Source organism: Cyanistes caeruleus, chromosome 1, assembly GCF_971803275.1.
Source record: "Cyanistes caeruleus chromosome 1, bCyaCae1.hap1.1, whole genome shotgun sequence".
Taxonomy (NCBI): Eukaryota; Metazoa; Chordata; class Aves; order Passeriformes; family Paridae; genus Cyanistes; species Cyanistes caeruleus.
In genome coordinates this window covers 11,900,168-11,918,043 of record NC_141701.1, presented here as the reverse complement: position 1 = coordinate 11,918,043, position 17,876 = coordinate 11,900,168, and the positions used below count along the sequence as shown (strand labels likewise).

General features: G+C 38.6%; 1 protein-coding gene across 1 annotated transcript; it reads left to right on the top strand.

Moving 5' to 3' along the window:
• Positions 1-14: 14 nt before the first annotated feature.
• On the top strand, positions 15-17,448 carry SQLE (squalene epoxidase). Its single transcript, XM_086875444.1, has 12 exons — positions 15-315; positions 740-1,074; positions 3,110-3,362; positions 3,652-3,832; positions 6,415-6,511; positions 9,550-9,663; positions 11,272-11,443; positions 12,223-12,318; positions 12,857-12,999; positions 14,133-14,229; positions 14,746-14,833; positions 15,594-17,448. Exons 2-12 carry the CDS (start codon positions 787-789, stop codon positions 15,784-15,786), a joined length of 1,722 nt encoding a protein of 573 aa, XP_086731570.1. The 5' UTR covers positions 15-315; positions 740-786; the 3' UTR covers positions 15,787-17,448.
• The last annotated feature ends 428 nt before the right edge of the window (positions 17,449-17,876 follow it).

Below are 17,876 nucleotides of genomic sequence, written 5' to 3'. Positions count from 1 at the left end.
CCCGCCCTCCCCGCGCTCCGATTGGTCAGCGGTCATAGCGCCATCTCGGCATAGCGCCGCCGATTGGCCGGCGCCGCTGAGGCACGGGCGCGCGGTGCCCGCGGGGCGGTGGCGGCCGTTACTCATTAGCATGGCCGCGGGGCCGCCCCTCCCGCGGGCCGCCCTCTCCATTCGCGCCTATTGCCCCTCGTTCTCCCCACACTCTCCATTCCTGCCGCGAGGCGCCGCGGGGCGCCGGGACTGGGTCAAGGAGGGAGGCAGCGGCACCGCATCTTCTCTCCGTGAGGCAGCTGCGGCGTGCCCTGGCGCGGGCAGGTAGAGCAGAGCATCAGCCGCGCCCCCCTGGGCGTGCACCGTCCGCCCCCCGCCCTGCGCGGCGCCGCCGCCTCATCCGCGGGCGTGAGGGCTCCGGCTGCATCGCCGCCGCCAGCGGAGGAGAGTCCCGGCACCGAGCGGGGCTGGGTGCGGCGGAGGGGTGACCCGGGGGGCGGTGGGACGAGCTCCTCCAGCATCGCGTGTCCGGGAGGGGGTTCTGGAGAAGACATTTTATATATTCTTTTTTTCCGGTTTCTGAACCTCTGTCCAGGCTCCTGTGGCAGCCTGGCGAGGTGGGGCTTGGTCCTCTTCTGGGGCTTCTTGTTTTTCCACTGAAATCTCCCCACCTTCCATTGGAGCGGAAATCGTTCCTTTTCTGTAAATACATTTTTTCATCCTTTTCACGAAACCCGATTTGCGGCAGCATCCATCTGCGGTGAAGCTTTGGAGCAACAGGGATCAGTGACCCTCATGATGTGGACCTTTCTGGGTATCGCCTCCTTCATTTACGTGTATAAAAAGTGTGGAGACCTCATGACTTACGCTAATAAGGAGGTGCTGCTCTCCGTGCTGGTGTTTTTCTCGCTCGGCTTGGTGCTGTCGTACAGGTACCACTTCAGGGGGCCCAGGCAGCGGCAGAAGCAGAAGTCACACCTGGGGATGCTCTCTGATGTGCTCTCAGCTTTGCCCCTGGTTGGCTTCTTCTGGGCCAAACCCACCCCGGGCTCTCAACAAGTTGAACAGCCCAAATCCAGAAAGGTAAGTTGAGACGTGGCACGTGGAATGCAAGATTCTGCTGCTTTTCCCTATGGCTAGGCCGTCTGCCCTGGTGAGGGAAAAGAGCTAAGAAAGGGTTGGACAGGGTTTGTCTTTAGGTGCTGGATGTTTGATTTGTCATATTTTGTGTTATTTTTGGTTGGCAAAGGAAAAGTGGTAGACCAGGGGCTTTCTAGCATCAAAACAAGTGTGTTTTAAGAAAGATTTGGAGTAAAGGGTTATTATAGTAGCAGAAAAATATCTTCAGTTGCCAGTCTGTTGTAGAGATGAAGGACTGTGAGGAAAGAGAGAAGGCTGTATGTAAATACCTGAAGGGAGGGTTCAAAGAAGGCTGCGCCAAGGTGTTTTCTGTCAATGCCTGGTGACAGAAGGAGAAGTGGTGAGCACAGAATGAAACAGAGGACGTTTGCTCTGAGCACAGGAAGCACTGTTTACTGTCAGGGTGACTGAGCAATGCAACATTTACCAGAGAGTTGGAAGAGTCTCCATCCTTGAAGGTGTCCAAAAGAGGGCCCAGTCTGCTCTGAGCCTGCTTGAACAGGGGCTTTGGATCCCATGATGTCCAGAAACTTTCCAGCCACTGCCATTCTCTAACTCTCTGATGAGCTTACTAATATTTATGGATAAAACACTTTTTTTATACAACTGCAGATATTGTATACTCCTGGAGTTACTGGGAAATGGTTGCTGACCTATTGCTTGTACAATAGGTACAGGACTTGCTGAGATAGTCAGGTTGTTCCCTTGAGCCCTGCATGACCCTTGCTATGGGACAAGTGGAGAGCTGTAGGTGGTGTAGGAAGTGTCTGGAGCTTAGCTGGAGTCCTGCCATCCAAGACTATGAACTGGACATAGATATCTGGAACATCTGTGGTCAGTACTATTTGGCTACTTTCCTGTGTACTTCTGGGCGTTTTCACATGAGCACTGACTCCATGCACAGAATAACATGAAACTGGTTTTGGCTGCAAGTCAAAGGTTTTTTATTTTTGTTTTCCTCTTAAAGCCTGCACTTACCAATTTCTTTTGTTACCTGAATTCAGACAGTTAGTTTAGCATTCTTTTGCTGTATTGTAGATAAAAACATGACACTAGGCCACTAGAAACTATGGTGTCAGTGTGTTTCACTGATGCAGTCGTGTTTTTACCAATGTCAGCAATGTAGTGCTGAGGCATTTGTGAAAGACTGAATTGAACTCTGATCTACCAGCTGGAGAAATGATTTGCAGCTTTGCACTGGATTTGCCCTTAAAATTATTTTTCACTTCAAAGTGTATGTGATTAAGTGCTGTTGGGAAGGTTCTATAACAGAGCTGGTTTAAGATACCAGTTTCTGTATTAATTGATGTCCAGTCCAATATATGTAGATTCTTAACAGCTTTAAATGTAGATGAATGGTGATTTTGCTTACACTTTTAGATGTTAGATGAGTTTTCATTTCAGGTCCACTTCTAAGAAGCATTTCCCAGGCAGCTGCTTCTGCTGACACTTTTCCATTCTGAATATTACCATAAGTTGCTGTTTTGTTAGTTAGGTAGGTTCACTTAGAGTATAATTGAAAAGGAGTATGTTTACAAGAGAAATAAATTTTCCAGAATATCTAATACTTTTTCCATTGTAAAGTGCTAAGGCCTCCATGCTGGAGTGGTTTACTGGCATGAAGATACTAGTCTTACTTTATGGGACAGCCTTTTTTTACTTCCTTTTATAGCAGCTTTCAGTCCCTCTGGCAGTTTTGTTTGTGGTTTGTCTTCAGGCAGTAGGGCAGGTTTAAGCCAGGGTTGTGATGTTGTTTGCAGTGGTGTTGGTTCTTTTCTCTGCTTGTTGTGCTTTTGTTGCCTTTTAGAGTATGACAGATTCAATTTTGGACAAAACTAAACTGCAAGATGCCTTCCAACTACCAATGCACCCTCAGTACCCTGGCTCAGAGTAGAGCTACTCCAAAGTCAGCCTTCTTGACAAAGTTATGGTACAGATCCATTGGCATGTGTAACTTTGTTGCCTTTGTTTTCTAAAGGGTAAAAGAGAAGTGAACTTCTCAGATGTGTATCTGACAGAGACCACTCCAAATTCTACATTGTCACCCCAATATGATCCAGAAATTATCATTGTGGGATCAGGTGTCCTTGGTTCTTCCTTGGCCACGGTGCTTTCAAGAGATGGAAGGAAGGTGACTGTAATAGAGAGGGATCTGAAAGAACCTGACAGGATAGTTGGAGAACTGCTGCAGCCTGGAGGATTTAATGCTCTTCGAGACTTGGGTCTTGAAGGTGGGTGCATTTCAAGATGTAAATAGATCTGTAACACAAGAGTTACTACACTAAGCAATGTATTTAGTAAAAGCATGCCTACAGGAAAAATTCAGAAATATATTATCTGCATTTAACATTTGAGTTAAAATTGCTTGTGTATTTCCAGTTTGCTATTTTGAAAATACTCTTCTTTCAACATGTATATTTTACTTATGAAAATTGGACCCTATATAAAGAAATGCCTGTAATAAATAATTAAGCTTTTTAAAGACTTGTTTTGACTCATTTCTTTGCTTATGTCTTGCAGATTCGGTAGAAGGTATTGATTCACAAATAGTAAATGGTTACATAATTCATGACCTAGAGACCAAGTTGGAGGTTGAGATTCCTTATCCAACATCTGAAGATGGACGTGTGGCCAGTGGAAGATCTTTTCATCATGGCCAGTTTATCATGGGTCTCCGAAGGGCAGCTATGGCAGAGCCCAAGTGAGTCATGTTGTGGACAGCACAGTTGGGATCCAGAGATTCAGAAGTATTGTTCCCATCATTTCCATGAGATTCCTTAACCATTCCCAACATGGAGGGCTGTGTTGAACAAGAGTGAGAGAAACTAGCAGCTGTAATTACTCATTCTGCTCTCTGTAGATAAGTTCATATGTTACATACACATCATATATATCAACATTTGTGACAACTTAATCTTTAAGAGACTATGGGCTTTAAATATTAGGCAAGGTATTTGCCCATCTGTGTGAGAGAACAGTTCACAGGTGAAGCATTGATTCTCTTCTGCCGATTCTTGGGTTTGCCATTTTACCAGAAGTAGTGATCTTGGTGAGCAGTACACAGAACTTCTTTGGACAAGGCATAAGTGGCAAATCTGGCACGATTTCTTAGATCACAGAATGGTTTGGGTTAGAAGGGATTACCTTTAAAGGTCATGTAGTCCAACCCTCCTGCACTGGGCAGTAGCATGTAGCTTTTCCACTGATGTTATCAGTGATGATAGAAATAAAGCATTTACATTTGTATGTTGTTTTGCTTTCTTTTTGGACAAGAAGTGAGCCAAAGTAACTAAAAAGGAGCTTTAGATGGAAATAGTTCTTTCCAGTTAATAATTCGTATGTTTCAGAATCTTGAATACAACTTCTTTTCATAATGAAAAGAAAAAATGGGTGTTTTCTCTTAACTGTTTTCTTCTATAAAAGAGATGAGAAGTGAACTTTTATTGAAATGGAATAGATTCTAGGTGCTGCTTTCTGTGTGATATTTTTTTTTGTATTGTCTTTTTCCCCTCCCTAAATAATTTTTTCCCCTAAAAATACCATAATGCCATATATCCCAAGAGACATATGGCATTACCATACTTTTACCTAACAACTTTATTCTGAGCTTTCTCCTTTCGTATTTGTTATATCATATGAAATTACTAAAAGTGTCACTAAAGATAGCAGCTGTGTAGTACGGTTAAAATTAGTGGTGACAGTGTTCACTAGCTCTCAAAGCTAAAGCCTTGTTTAAGTTGAATTAAATTTGGGTATCTAAGTGCACCACTTGTGGGAAAAACTCCAGTAGCTGTACAGTCTTTGAAGCAAAAATCATGTTTGTAACCAATTAAATTCTTTCCCATTTTCCGCACATTTTTGAATGTTTGTTTTGCGTATGCTTGCTTGCCATTTAATTTGTGGCATAGTAAAAGGCATGTTTATGTGTAGTGAAAGTGGTAGTGCCAGGAGATTTTGGGTTTTATCACAAAGCTTTTGAAGATATAGAGGATAGTTATTACTGATTAGTGTATCTTCTTCATAAGCCCTAGGCAATATGAATGTATTTCAGGTAAGTTATTTTTGCAGCAGAAAGAGGTAGGGCATCATTGGTTTATAATAATAAACTAATTATATAGAATTATAAACTCACAGTGGATGAGAATAAGAAGAAAAAGTGAGCATTCAGGCAGGTAACTGAAATGACAACTATAACAGAAACTTAGAACTGGTAGGATTTGCAGGACTCTGATTCCCTGGCATGCTGCTGCAGTCCCTTGCTGTTGAGGTTTTTGTTGTGTGCTCGCTCATAACCATTCATATTTTGATACAGCCAATGTGCCTGTTGCCTGGCAAATTAAGGCAGTCATGATCTGCTCTGAAATGTCTGTGCTGGATCCCAAGGGAAAAAAACATTAATTGAACTGCTTGTATTCCTTCTAAGAGCCTAAAATAACAAGCTGTTGTATTCCCACATGCACCTTTAGCTCAGTTCTTAAAGCTGTGGAATTCCATCTGGATATGAATTTTTCTGAGACAGACAGAGTGTCCCATTTTGAGCAGCTGAAGTGTTGTGATCAGGTCTAACAGCTCAGACCCAACAAAGAATATAGGTTTACAGAGATTTCATTTCTGAACTCAAAATGGCTCTGGTTGGGAGATAGAAGCAAGGGATGCTCCACCTGAACATAAGTGTTAGCAGAACTTTAAAAGCATAAACAGAAAAAAACCAAAACTCTACCCTGAATTTCTGAGGTAACAAGCTAGGTATGTGTGTCCTAAACAGTTTAGGTTAATTTGGACTGCTCTGAGAATTATGTGCCTGACTTTTATCTAGTGTTCATGTTAAGGGTTTAAGTGCTGCTGATCCTGTTCTTTAATTTTCCTTGGAGTTAGGTCTCACCTGCACTGTCAGCGATTCCTAACTTTTAGCAGGGATGACTCAGTCAGCTCCCTGATTTCTGACCGATGCTAGGTGTGAAACTCCTCTCAGCATCTTTTACAGAGCCATGGGACACAGTTGGGGACTCTACTAAGTGGCAGGGTGTTTATGATAAATAGTACAGTTTTTAGAATATTCAGTTATCAAACCAAAGGTAGTGTCAAAGTGAAATTTATGACCAACACTTTTTGACAGTTAATGTGGCTTCAGAAAGTATTCCAGAACGCTTTTTTTTTTTCAAAATTTAAACTGTGTTGACAGAGATAACATTGTTGAAAATTTTGGGTTTTTTCTGTGTCTAGTGCCTTGAAATGGTGGTATCATTAATTCTCTTTTATTTTAACCCTTCTGTTTCATTTCAGTGCAAAATTCATTGAAGGGACTGTGTTACAGTTACTTGAGGAAGATGACTGTGTTGTGGGTGTTCAGTACAAGGACAAAGAAACTGGAGACACTAAGGTAAGAGTTTTCTGTTACAATCTTTGCTAAACTGTTGAGAAAATTAAGTATTGCTTTATATTTGTAATTTTTTAAAAGCTTATATTTCAGAGCACTAGTACAGAAATAATGTAGTTATCAAGAAAGCAAAAGATTTAACAAAGGGAGGTTATTTTCTAGGGCATACAATCTGGGAATATGGGAATACTTGTTATAATTTCTTACAAAGCTTTTGCTTCCAGTTTCTCTGGAGAATTCAGTTCATTATTTATTTCATTATTCATATGTCTGGAGTTTAAAATCTTTCAAGAGTTCCTGGTGAAAAAAACACCATATTAAGATTTGTGCTTCAGCTGTGTGTAGTGGTCTGCATTTCCACATATTCCACATCTAGTGAAAAACTGAAAAACTTAAAAAGTTTAGGAAAGGCCAGTCTGGGTAGAACCCCTGTATTGAAGTTCTGGATATGCTGCATATTCTCCAGGAAAACCAAATTTGTAATCTTTTTGGACTTTGAAGTTCCTTTGTTGCCTAAAGTTATGTAGATGTACTCGGACGGGAATCTCCTGCCTATGCCCTGCTCCCCTCTAGATGGAGAAAGTTCCTGAGTAGCTGGAACATCCTGCTCTGAGGATTATTAACATCTTTCCATCTCTAAGTCATTTAGAAATGGGACTGGTGGCATAAAACCATATAGGAGAGAGCCTTTTAAAAGTACTTGCCAAAGCTGTAGGGGAGCAACCTGGTTTTAAACTGTCCTCAGGCAAGTGTCATTTCAGCCCACTTGACAACTAAGTGCTGCAAGAGAGCAGAGAAGTAACAACATTCTTGACCCCTCTTGAGGTTAGCTGGAGGAGGAGTGAATTCCAAGTCCTGTTCCTTGGTCTGTCTTGCCTCTCCTGTAATATGAATTAAACTATTAGGAAATCCACTCTAGGAGAATAAGCCACTGAATCACAGGTATGGGAAGGACAGGGAGTTTGGAGAGGAGGAGGAGGATTTTTTGCAGGGTGAAGGGTGTTTGTTGGGGTTTATTTCCCAAATTCAATTTGCTTTATCATCCAGCAACGTAGAAGGGTGGTTTTGTTTTATTTTGTTTGAGGGGTAGAAGGGGAACATGCATATTTTGTCTTGAGTTCTGTTTTTAACCTTCACACTCTAAGCTTCACACACATCTATGGATGTTGTCCTAATTTTAAGTGTGACTTACTTGACCAGCAGGATGTTATAGCCTGCATCTTTCCTGAAAGTCTGGATATTGTTCTTAAGGCCTTAAGTTTCCTGTCTGTATACTTAAATATAATCAAAGTCATGTTTTGCTCTGGATGCTGGAGTTCTGTGGCTGGAAAGAGCTGTTTCATTTGCTGGCTTAGATCTCCTTTGATTTTAGAAATCTAGTATATAAGAAATTTCCTTTAAACATTTCTATTTACTATGTCTCCCTTACATGTTAGTTTTTACAGCTAGGAAGCTCTTAGCTGAATAAAAACCCCAAACTCAAGCCTGTTTACATCCCTTGGCCTGCATTTATAAAGAAAGGACACTGGTCTGTGTTGTGTGTTTTCTGTTCTTTCCATCCTACATTCTCCACCACATTACCTCTGAGATTTTTATTCTTTTAAATGAGGTTCAAATTAGCCAGTATGCTAAAGGTCAACTTATAACATTTTTTGAAACTAGGCAACTGAGTAGACTCAAAATTTATTGTGTTGACTGTGGAAAAGTTGTAGCATGAATATTCCACTCATTAGACAGCCGGAAACTGATATGGACAGGTGACTTTGGTCTAATTGCAGGAATAATTAGAGCTTGCAATCATCCAAGCTAGGAATCCATAGGAAAGGGGTTTTGTTAACTCTACTCAGGAACTCACTTCTATAAGCACAGACACCATAAAACATACTTTACCTTACTTAATCTACTCTCATCTGATTTTGTCCAGCTTCCCTTCACACATCAAAAGATGTTAAAGTTGGTGTGACCAAGTTGAGTCAGACCTGATGATTCTTGTTATTCCCCCCCAATTCAGAATATTCTATGATTTTATGAGTATTTTATGAGTTGCCACAGTGTTGGTGGCAACTGCTCACAGAGGAGCTCACAGAGTGACTCACCCATACAGTAGTAAAATATTTCCTAGGAGTACCAATGAAACATAGTGTGTTTTTTTTGCCTTACTTACAAACTGAAATCTTAAAAGGAGAAATACTTTTTACTGCTTATGCAAGCACATGAAATCACTGAAAACTAAGGACTAATGCTTGTTGTAAATCTATTGCCGTTTGAAGTTCAATCACTGAATATATTGACACTGAGAAAGCTGTAGGAAGAAGGAAACACCTGCCTTTAAATGCTTCCTAGTATAATAATGTTGTTATATGACAATAAAAGTAAAGGCATAAAAATATATTTTAGTAATTGGAATTATTTGCTTATGTTTGAGAACGATGTATGTGTTAAACATTAAGAATTTATACAGGCCTTCAGGCTGAACCTGAACAGTTTACTCAGATTTGTATTTTGTCCATATATATACTATTAGTTAATAGTTCCTAAGCAAACTTGAAGCTGCTCAGAGTTTCCTGCTTGGTCTTTTAAAGAAGAGCCTATGTGCTTACAGCTTGTCAGTTTGTCATACTTTGGTTTGGTTTTCTTTAGCTGCTTATGCATAGTTCTTTAATTTGAAATTCTTTATTTTCTTTTTTTCTTCTGAAGAGCATTACAGCCTGAAGGGAGCAAATATTCTTCTTTATTGTATTTTTTTTAATCCAAGTTTCTACACAGTTCCCATAGCTGTGTTTTCTGAATGCACATCTAAAAAAGATGGAGTGTATTGTTAGATCAGCTTGTGTAGCAAACAGATAAGTGTGAATACAGGGAAGGTAAGCCCCACAGTGTTTCTTAATACATATATTGTTAATATGGCCTGTGATCCTCTTAGATGTTTATTGTGTTCTAAAGCATCTAATTTACAATTGGAAAGGAGATCTTGGGAATTGCTTCTCATTGTTCTGAAGCAAAATTAAGTGTCACATCTTTATTTTTAATTTACACTACAGGAACTTCATGCTCCACTTACAGTTGTAGCTGATGGACTTTTCTCCAAATTCAGGAAAAACTTGGTATCCAACAAAGTTACTGTTTCATCCCATTTTGTTGGTTGCATTTTGAAGGTAACTTTTATGTATGATACTATATAAACCACTATGTTTCTGCTTTGTAATGTGGGTCTGAATTCCACTAAATATGTTGCTGTTCATTTCCTTTTCCAACAGAATCAATTAGAATTGTTCTTTTAGGTATTTATCCAGCTGTTCTGTCAGTTTCTGTGTCCCTTTGAAGTGCTTGGAAATTTTGTTCTGTTTTTAACTCTTAAAGTGTGGATGTATATTTGGTCCCAGCTTTAGGATAGTTGAACTTCTTACTGTGTCAGACAACATATTAGGTACAGTTACAGATCAGATTTTCAATTTTTAAACACTTTCATGTATCTCTGAGCCTGATTTGGCTTTGTTTTTTTGTTTTTTAAAGTGGATATTGTTGTTAAAAGTTAGATTTCTGATTTTAAGAGTACAGGGTTAACCTTAAGCATATAGTTGAACAAGGGAGTGTTTAAGAAAATGGCTGCTTAGCTAAGTTAAACTGAGCTCTGGACTCACTAAACCAGTTCATAGAATAATTTATATTTTTTTGGTAAGAAAAAGTGTTTCAGGATCTTACAGCACACATACCACTGCTTTATATTAGTGCTATATCTTATTTAGCACTACATTCTGGATCAGAAGTAGGCACCATTGTAAACCTGGAACCCAATTGGTAAAATTGTCTCCCTGGACATAGATGTTTTGAAAGCCTGATGTTGAGATAGTGATACCTATGATGGTGACTTTTTTTTTTCCCCAATAGTTACAGTATTTGTTCAGGGAGTAAAAAATCTTAGATTTTAGATCATCCTAGAAGCTGTGAGCCAAACCACCTATGTTTTTTACTCCAGAAGGGTTCCAAAACTGTGCTCCTGCCTGAAGGTGGGGTACCTTGTAACCAGGTACATATTTGCCTTCAGGACCTATGAACTTCAAGAGAGAAGGCGGTGTCCTGGTTTTGGACTGGGAATCTGGGTTGGTAGCTGGGTGGAGAATCCAAGTAGAAATCCTGTCTGGATCTTTCACTCTATGTCTGCTGCATTAACTGATGCATTAACAGCAAAAATAATTAAGGGAGAATGAACCAAAGCTAACAGAATTTTCACTAGACTGGGAACACTGACTGGTAGCAACTTAAGTACTTCTTTTTGAGTCTCTAATCCAGTTAGCGCTGCCCAAGTTTGTCTACTTTTGGAATCTCCTTTAAGACCTCACAAGACCCTATGATTCTACTTCTGTTGATGTCTCCAAGTAATTATATTTAGATTAGTTGATTTCTTTCCCTCCCACCTCTTTCTTTATGAAAACAAAACAAAATGATCTTACTGAAAACTACTACATTGATTATGTTATTGGTTTTCAATGGTATATATTAAATATTGGTGAGGTATTCAAATGAAATGGATAAGTTAGTGATTCTAATAAATACTAAAATGTATTGGCAAAAGAATTGTTGCTACACTAAATTCAGAACTTTCTTTTTGAAAGAACTTCTCCATTTAAGAGAAGAATAACACAAGCTTAATATGATATAGGATTTTATTTAAAAGTGTTTTAGAAAATTACTTTGTCTGTCTGATGTTTAATATCCTTTCATTAATCGGTCTCAATCTTTCTTCCCCTTCCTTCTTTTTTAAGGATGCATCACAGTTTAAACCTAATTATGCCGAACTTGTTTTAGCTAAAACGAGTCCAGTGCTAATCTATAAGATTTCTTCAACTGAAACACGGGTCCTTGTTGATATTCGAGGGGAAATGCCAAAAAATTTAAAAGAGTACATGATTGAGACCATTCATCCACAACTACCTGGTAAGTCTGGAAAGACTTGTAGAGAATTGTCACATTTAAATATGTCAAAAAAAAAAAAGACACATTTCACTGAATTCATAAAATTCAGTGAAATGTGTGGCTTTTTCCATATATAATATACATACTTGCATAATATACAGTGCATGGGCACTGTTTCAGGAGCCATTCCACCCTTCTTTGGTTCCATGCCACACAACACACACAAGTTTGTTCTGCTCACATCTGTGGGGTCAGCAATTCAGAAGGATTGTATAAAGCTCTGGGGCACCCAGCACAGGAAGGACCTTGACTTGTTGGAATGAGTCCAGAGGAGGCCACCAAGTTGACCAGAGGGATGGACGGCTCTTCTGTGAGGAGAAGTTGAGAGAGTTGGCTTTGTTCAGTCTGGAAAAAAATAAGGCTTTTGGGCAGGACTATTGACAAGAGCATCGGTGACCGGACAAGGAGAAATGGATTCAAATAGAGATGAGGTTTAGATTAGATATTAGGAACAAATTATTTTCTGGGAGGGTGATGAGGCACTAAAACAGATTGTTTAGGGAACCTGAGGTGTCACATCCCTGGAGATGTCCAAAGCCAGGTTGGATAGGGCTCTGAGCAGTCTGGTCTAGGGGAAATGTCTCTCCCCATAGCAGGGAGGTTGGCACTACATGATCTTCAAGGTCCCATTCCAACCCCCACCATTTTATGACTCTGTAATATCTCTAAAAAGAGATTAAAATGGATTGTGCACAAATTGTGTCTTTGTCTAAATACTCTAACTAAAATATTTGTTGCAGATCACTTAAAGGAACCATTCTTAATAGCAGTTCAGAATGATCGTTTAAGGACTATGCCAGCCAGCTTCTTGCCTCCTTCAGCTGTAAACAAGAAAGGTGGGTATTATGAAATAAAAGGAAGAAAAAAAGTATTATAAGCATCTTCTGGGGCATAGGATTTTATTGTCTTAGATGTATATTTGTTGTTCAATACAGCTGTCTCATAAATCTTCTATAAAAAATATTATTTTGAAAATGTGTACCTTGGGCAAAATATAACTGGAATGTTTACATTACCAGATGTTATATCAATGCCTGCTTTATCTGTAAGTTTAATTTACTCAGTTGCTCCAGCTTATACAAGTGTGGCCTTTCAAAGAAAAAAACATTAAAAATGAAAGAAATTAACTTTGGCACATTAACATGCATACCTATCCAGAAAAAATAGTTTGACCTTGATTATCTTAAGGCTGTTTTTAGCCTTTTAACTTAAAGACATACTTTGCAGTTTTTTGTTTTTAATTTCTAGTTATTATACATCTTATTTTCTGGTGGGAATGAATTCTAAGTAATTTCCATGGTTTTTTAGAGGATTTGAATTTTAAGATTTCTTAACGGTTGTGCAGTATCCTATTGTTTTTTCTCTTCTGCCTAGGTGTTCTTCTTTTAGGAGATGCATATAATATAAGACACCCTCTTACTGGTGGAGGAATGAGTGTTATTTTAAATGATGTTAAAATATGGAGAAGTTTGCTCCAGGATATTCCAGACCTTTATGAAGATTCTGAGGTTCTTAAGGTGATTCTTTATTTTGGACTTACTTTAGACAGCTTCTGCTGCAATTTGGTGACACACTTCTAAGTTTTATGCAACTCAGGGACAAGTAAGTTATTGGTGAGGCATAGCAGTTTTCAAAGTTTTGGCTAGAATAATCAGATATCAGGCATTGACCAGTGGAGCTGTGGTCTGTAACTGCTGTGCTGTTGGCAAGAGGCAGTTTCAAAACTTTTCACACTGACCTGCTGTGTTTTACTTAAGGAGATTGATGTGCTGTGTCTAGCCGGGATGTTTTGCTAGGATAACCTGATATTCCCATTTTAATAGGGTATTTTTAACCAGAGTGATCCTAAATGTGGTGGGTTTGAACCATTACTCTTATGTGAGTGGAACTTGGACAATAATGAGCTTGTGTACTCAGTCTTTCAAGAGACATCTCGGCCTCCACTTGCCTCTTGCCTGCTGCGTTAATCTGAGTAGTAAGTTAGAAGGGATCCTTCTTTCCCAGGATCTGCTCCATCAGTGTTCATGCAAGCTTTATTTTTTCAGTGATAGTCCAAAAATTCTGATGAGTAGATAGTAAGATTTCTTATTTATTTCTTTACTGCTTTTAATGGGGTTAGGCATATTGTCTTGGCTAAATTACAGGTAGTATAATTGTAGACTACAAGTAGATGATTCAAAAAGTGTATTTGAAAATTGAGAAGCACTAGGAAGAACCCTGAATGTCAGAGTAGTTCAAGACTTACCTGACCACATGCAGATACTTTTAGGGCAGCTAGCCGCCTCAGACTCCAGTCATTTCCTATTTATTACCAGTCAGTTGAGGGAACTAGCTGAGCATTATCCTTCAAGTTTCAGCTGTATCCCAGACATCTACTGTAGGATGAGATGAAACATGCTCTAGAACTACCCTTTTCCCCTTATATTTAAGGTAAGGGGAGCTTGCATAACTGGTTCAGCAAGTTTCTAAAATCCCTTAATAACCTAGCTTGGAATCAATCTAGCATATTACTAAATCCCTTCTACATGTCCCATGAGCATGACTCTTGCCATGTCACCTTGTTGGGAATCTTCTGAATGTTCCTTTGTATTTATTTTTTTTTTTAATTTATATTTTTATTTTATATTTTTTTATATTTTATTTTTTTCAGGCAAAAAGAACATTTTATTGGTCAAGAAAAAAATCTCATTCTTTTGTAGTGAATGTTCTTGCCCAGGCACTTTATGAACTCTTTGCTGCCACAGATGGTAAATATATCTTAAAGATAACCTCTGATTAATTATAACTTGGTAAATAAATATGACTGGGAAGGGGATGTCCATGTCCCTGTATGTGTGTACATATATATATATATATATATATATATATATATATATATGTATATATATATATATATATATGTATGGATATTGTTACATATTAAAAATACATCAATCAAAGAATTTTAGTAAGTTTTCATGTGTTCTCTGCTTAGTTTTTTAGACAGAATTTTAGCAATGTGTGAAGGCAACTCTGGAGTTAGGACTAAATAACTAACCAAAGAAAAACTCCAAAACAAAGAAAACAATAGTCAATTAATGCAAAAATATGTAGATATTATGTAAGACTATCCTTTGTATAAAAAAAAAGCTTAAAATCCAGCTGAATTGAACAGAATGACAGCTACCAAAGTCCTGTATTTAATGTCATTATTGTGCATGCAGAAAAATGTTTCAGTATGTGTTGATTATATTTGTTTTATTAATTTTAATTAATTTTTTTAGATTCCTTGCATCAGCTAAAGAAAGCCTGTTTCCATTACTTCAGACTTGGAGGAGAATGTGTCTCAGGTCCCGTTGGATTGCTCTCAGTGTAAGTTCACTGTGCTGGCAGTGGTTATTGTGTGCCCCTGAGGGATCTTGTTTGCTCCCCATCAGGAGGCTCAACACAGGGAGGATGGTCCACACATCAGCCTAGATTTTAAGATTATACTAAAGGTTGGGGGTTTATTAGAAACTGTGTCTCTTTAAGTCCTGACTCATTGGGGTTTTTTCTGTGTAACAAAGGCCACTTAAAGCTGGTGGCTCATAGTGTAGGTGGCAGAGGAATTTGAATAAGGTAGAGGAGTCCAGACCAGCAGAGCAGCTGGTGGAGGTGTTTCCTCCTTGAGAAGCTGAGAGTAGTATTGGGTGAGGCCTCCCATGAAAAGCTGTAAGGAGCAGGAAAATCTCTAGCAATGAAGGTATTTGAATTACCCCTCAGAAACTTGTGAATGCACAGTAAATCCTACTACTCTGAACATAGGAGAATGCATGCTTTTATATTTCTCTCCTTTTGGACAGAGAGCTAAAACTCAAAGGGTATTTAAAATATTCCTCTGGGGGTAGATAAGGTAGACAAAGGAGGAGAAAGCAGCAGTATATGTTGGCTGTGCTGCAGAAGGGAATGCAGAGTGTGGAGCAGCTCAAGAGAACCAAGTTTGTATTTTTGAGTTGAGTTGGCATGGCCAGATTGCCTAAATCAGTTGAGGGTGTGTGTTCCTGAGTGGAGCTCTGTATTTGTAAAATGGAAAATTTTCAGTTCTTTCTGATTCTGTTTATTTACTAGTTTTATCTGTTTATTTTTAATGCAGGTTATCTCCTAAACCAATGGTACTTATTGGCCACTTCTTTGCTGTGGCCTTGTATGCTGTTTATTTTTGCTTTAAATCAGAGTCCTGGATCACCACGCCTCGAGCAGTTTTCAGTAGTGGAGCTGTTCTTTACCGGAGCTGCTCTATAATATTTCCACTTATTTACTCTGAAATGAAGTATTTAGTCTACTAAAACCCAGGGGAAAATGACTGGAGGAAGAAAGCATGAAAATCACAATGCCTTCAAAATCTTTGGACGTGTACTATTTAATATTGTATTATGTTCTCCTCAAAATGCAATTTCCTTGATAAGGTTTTAACTTAATTTTGGTTTTGTGGTTATATACATATATATTATATGTAAATATTTTTTTTCTTTGCAATTTAAGTTCAAAAAGGAGTTAGCTGTTTACAAGGACCATAATTAAGTGTTGATGTGGTAGATAATTGCCAGTTTTGACAGAATTTCTTTCCTTGCTTTATGCATTGCTGAGTGCACCACTAATATTAATAAACTGAGAAGTGAAAACTGTAAACCATATGCTGCTATTATCCTTCATGCTTTTTTCTGTTCAATAGTTCCATAGACTTTATTACTGTGAAATACTATAACATTCTTGATTTGCTTATTTCATTAGAATTTGCATCATTTCTGTTTCAGTTGCATCTAAGATACAGGTCTGTTGACTCTTAAAAGGACACTGTAAACGATGTCAGATCTTGATGTGTCACTATATCTTTAATTTCAGTAACTGTTGCAAGTGCCATGTTGCTCTTCTGAATTCCTTCCTTACACCAGAATTCATTTTAACAAGTAATGACCACATCTTTTCTTTGTTGGCTACTGCAATGCACTCAGGTAGTGAAAGCACATGTTTTTGAAAATTCCTTCCTGTCTCATTTTCTTTTAAAACTTTGAAAATATGGGGTTGTTTTGCTTGGTGTGTGTGCAACTGAGGTTTAGCACTGCCATGAACTGAAGCACAGCAACAAACTGTATCCACTGAAACAAATTAAGTCCAGGCTATTCCCAGTAGACAGCAATCTTTAATATTCCTTCAAAAATTAATGAAAAGCACCATGAAAGTGTCCTTTTAATACTTGGAGTGTGGTGGGATTATTTTTCCTGTAGGAATTACTGCATGCTACTAAGGAGTTCATATCTATTCCTGTTGGTCACTATTCCTCTCAGTGTTCTTGGTATCAGTGTGATTTCCTTTGCTCTTGTGCATCTGCATTTTCTCTACCTTTCCTATGATTGGTTTGGGTATCACTGTATGGCTCTGCTCTTTTGGCTTGCCTAAACAATCACATGTGGGTGTAACCAACAGTCTGGAGAGTAGTAACAGGTTTTGTTCTTCTGTACTGGTGAAACTGTGACTCTACCTTGAAAATGACAGATTGCATAAGCTGTGTATAAACATTAATTTTATCTTGGACTGTGAAAAAAAATCTGTGGAGAGACTTTATTTAGTGTTTATTTGATGGATATTTCAAATGACCTTTTCTTTTCCAGAAGCAAAAGTATGTATATTTTTCTAACCATGATCACTTTTGATACCCTCTTGAAATTACACCATCATGAATATGTCTATGTTGAAACTTTAGGGTAAAGTACTAATATTTTCAATTATCATTATATATGGTAACTAAATTATGCCCCTTTAAGGGTACACAAAGTTTGCAGAATTTATACAAGTGTTTTCAAAATTTGTGACAATTTTGAAAATATTGATTAATTTTACATTTTTTATTTTTTTATATTATTTGCAGTCAGTCTCTTTAAAATCGTGGATAAAGAGTCCTGAGCCAAATGCGCATCCTCAGCTTACGTAAATAAAAAGTTATATCTGTAGATTATTTTTGTTGTGTGTTTCTGGTTAAAGAGTTTTGTTAAATTCTGATTTATATGCTTAAATTTATATATATATGTAAGGAGTTTTTTCCTTTCTTGTCCTGAATTCAGTACCTGGTTAAGTGTCTTGATGACCAGGGTAGCAATCACTTACTGGAAATTGCTGGGGAAGAGACAAATGTTGTATGTACATGTGTGTAAGAGGGGTCAGCCTAAAAATATGACCATGAAATGGCTACGTGCCTTGTCCTCAGGACAAGAGGAGGGCTTGCTTTGAAATATCAAACAGAGTGGGATTGTTGGGACACAGGGCAAAACAGGATTGGGCTTCTGGCTGCGGTTACTGATGAGCTGGTCTTTAGTAGTGTTGGCTGGGTGCCTACTGCAACTGGTGGTGGCCCACCAGCTCTGCCCCAGAAAAGAGCTGC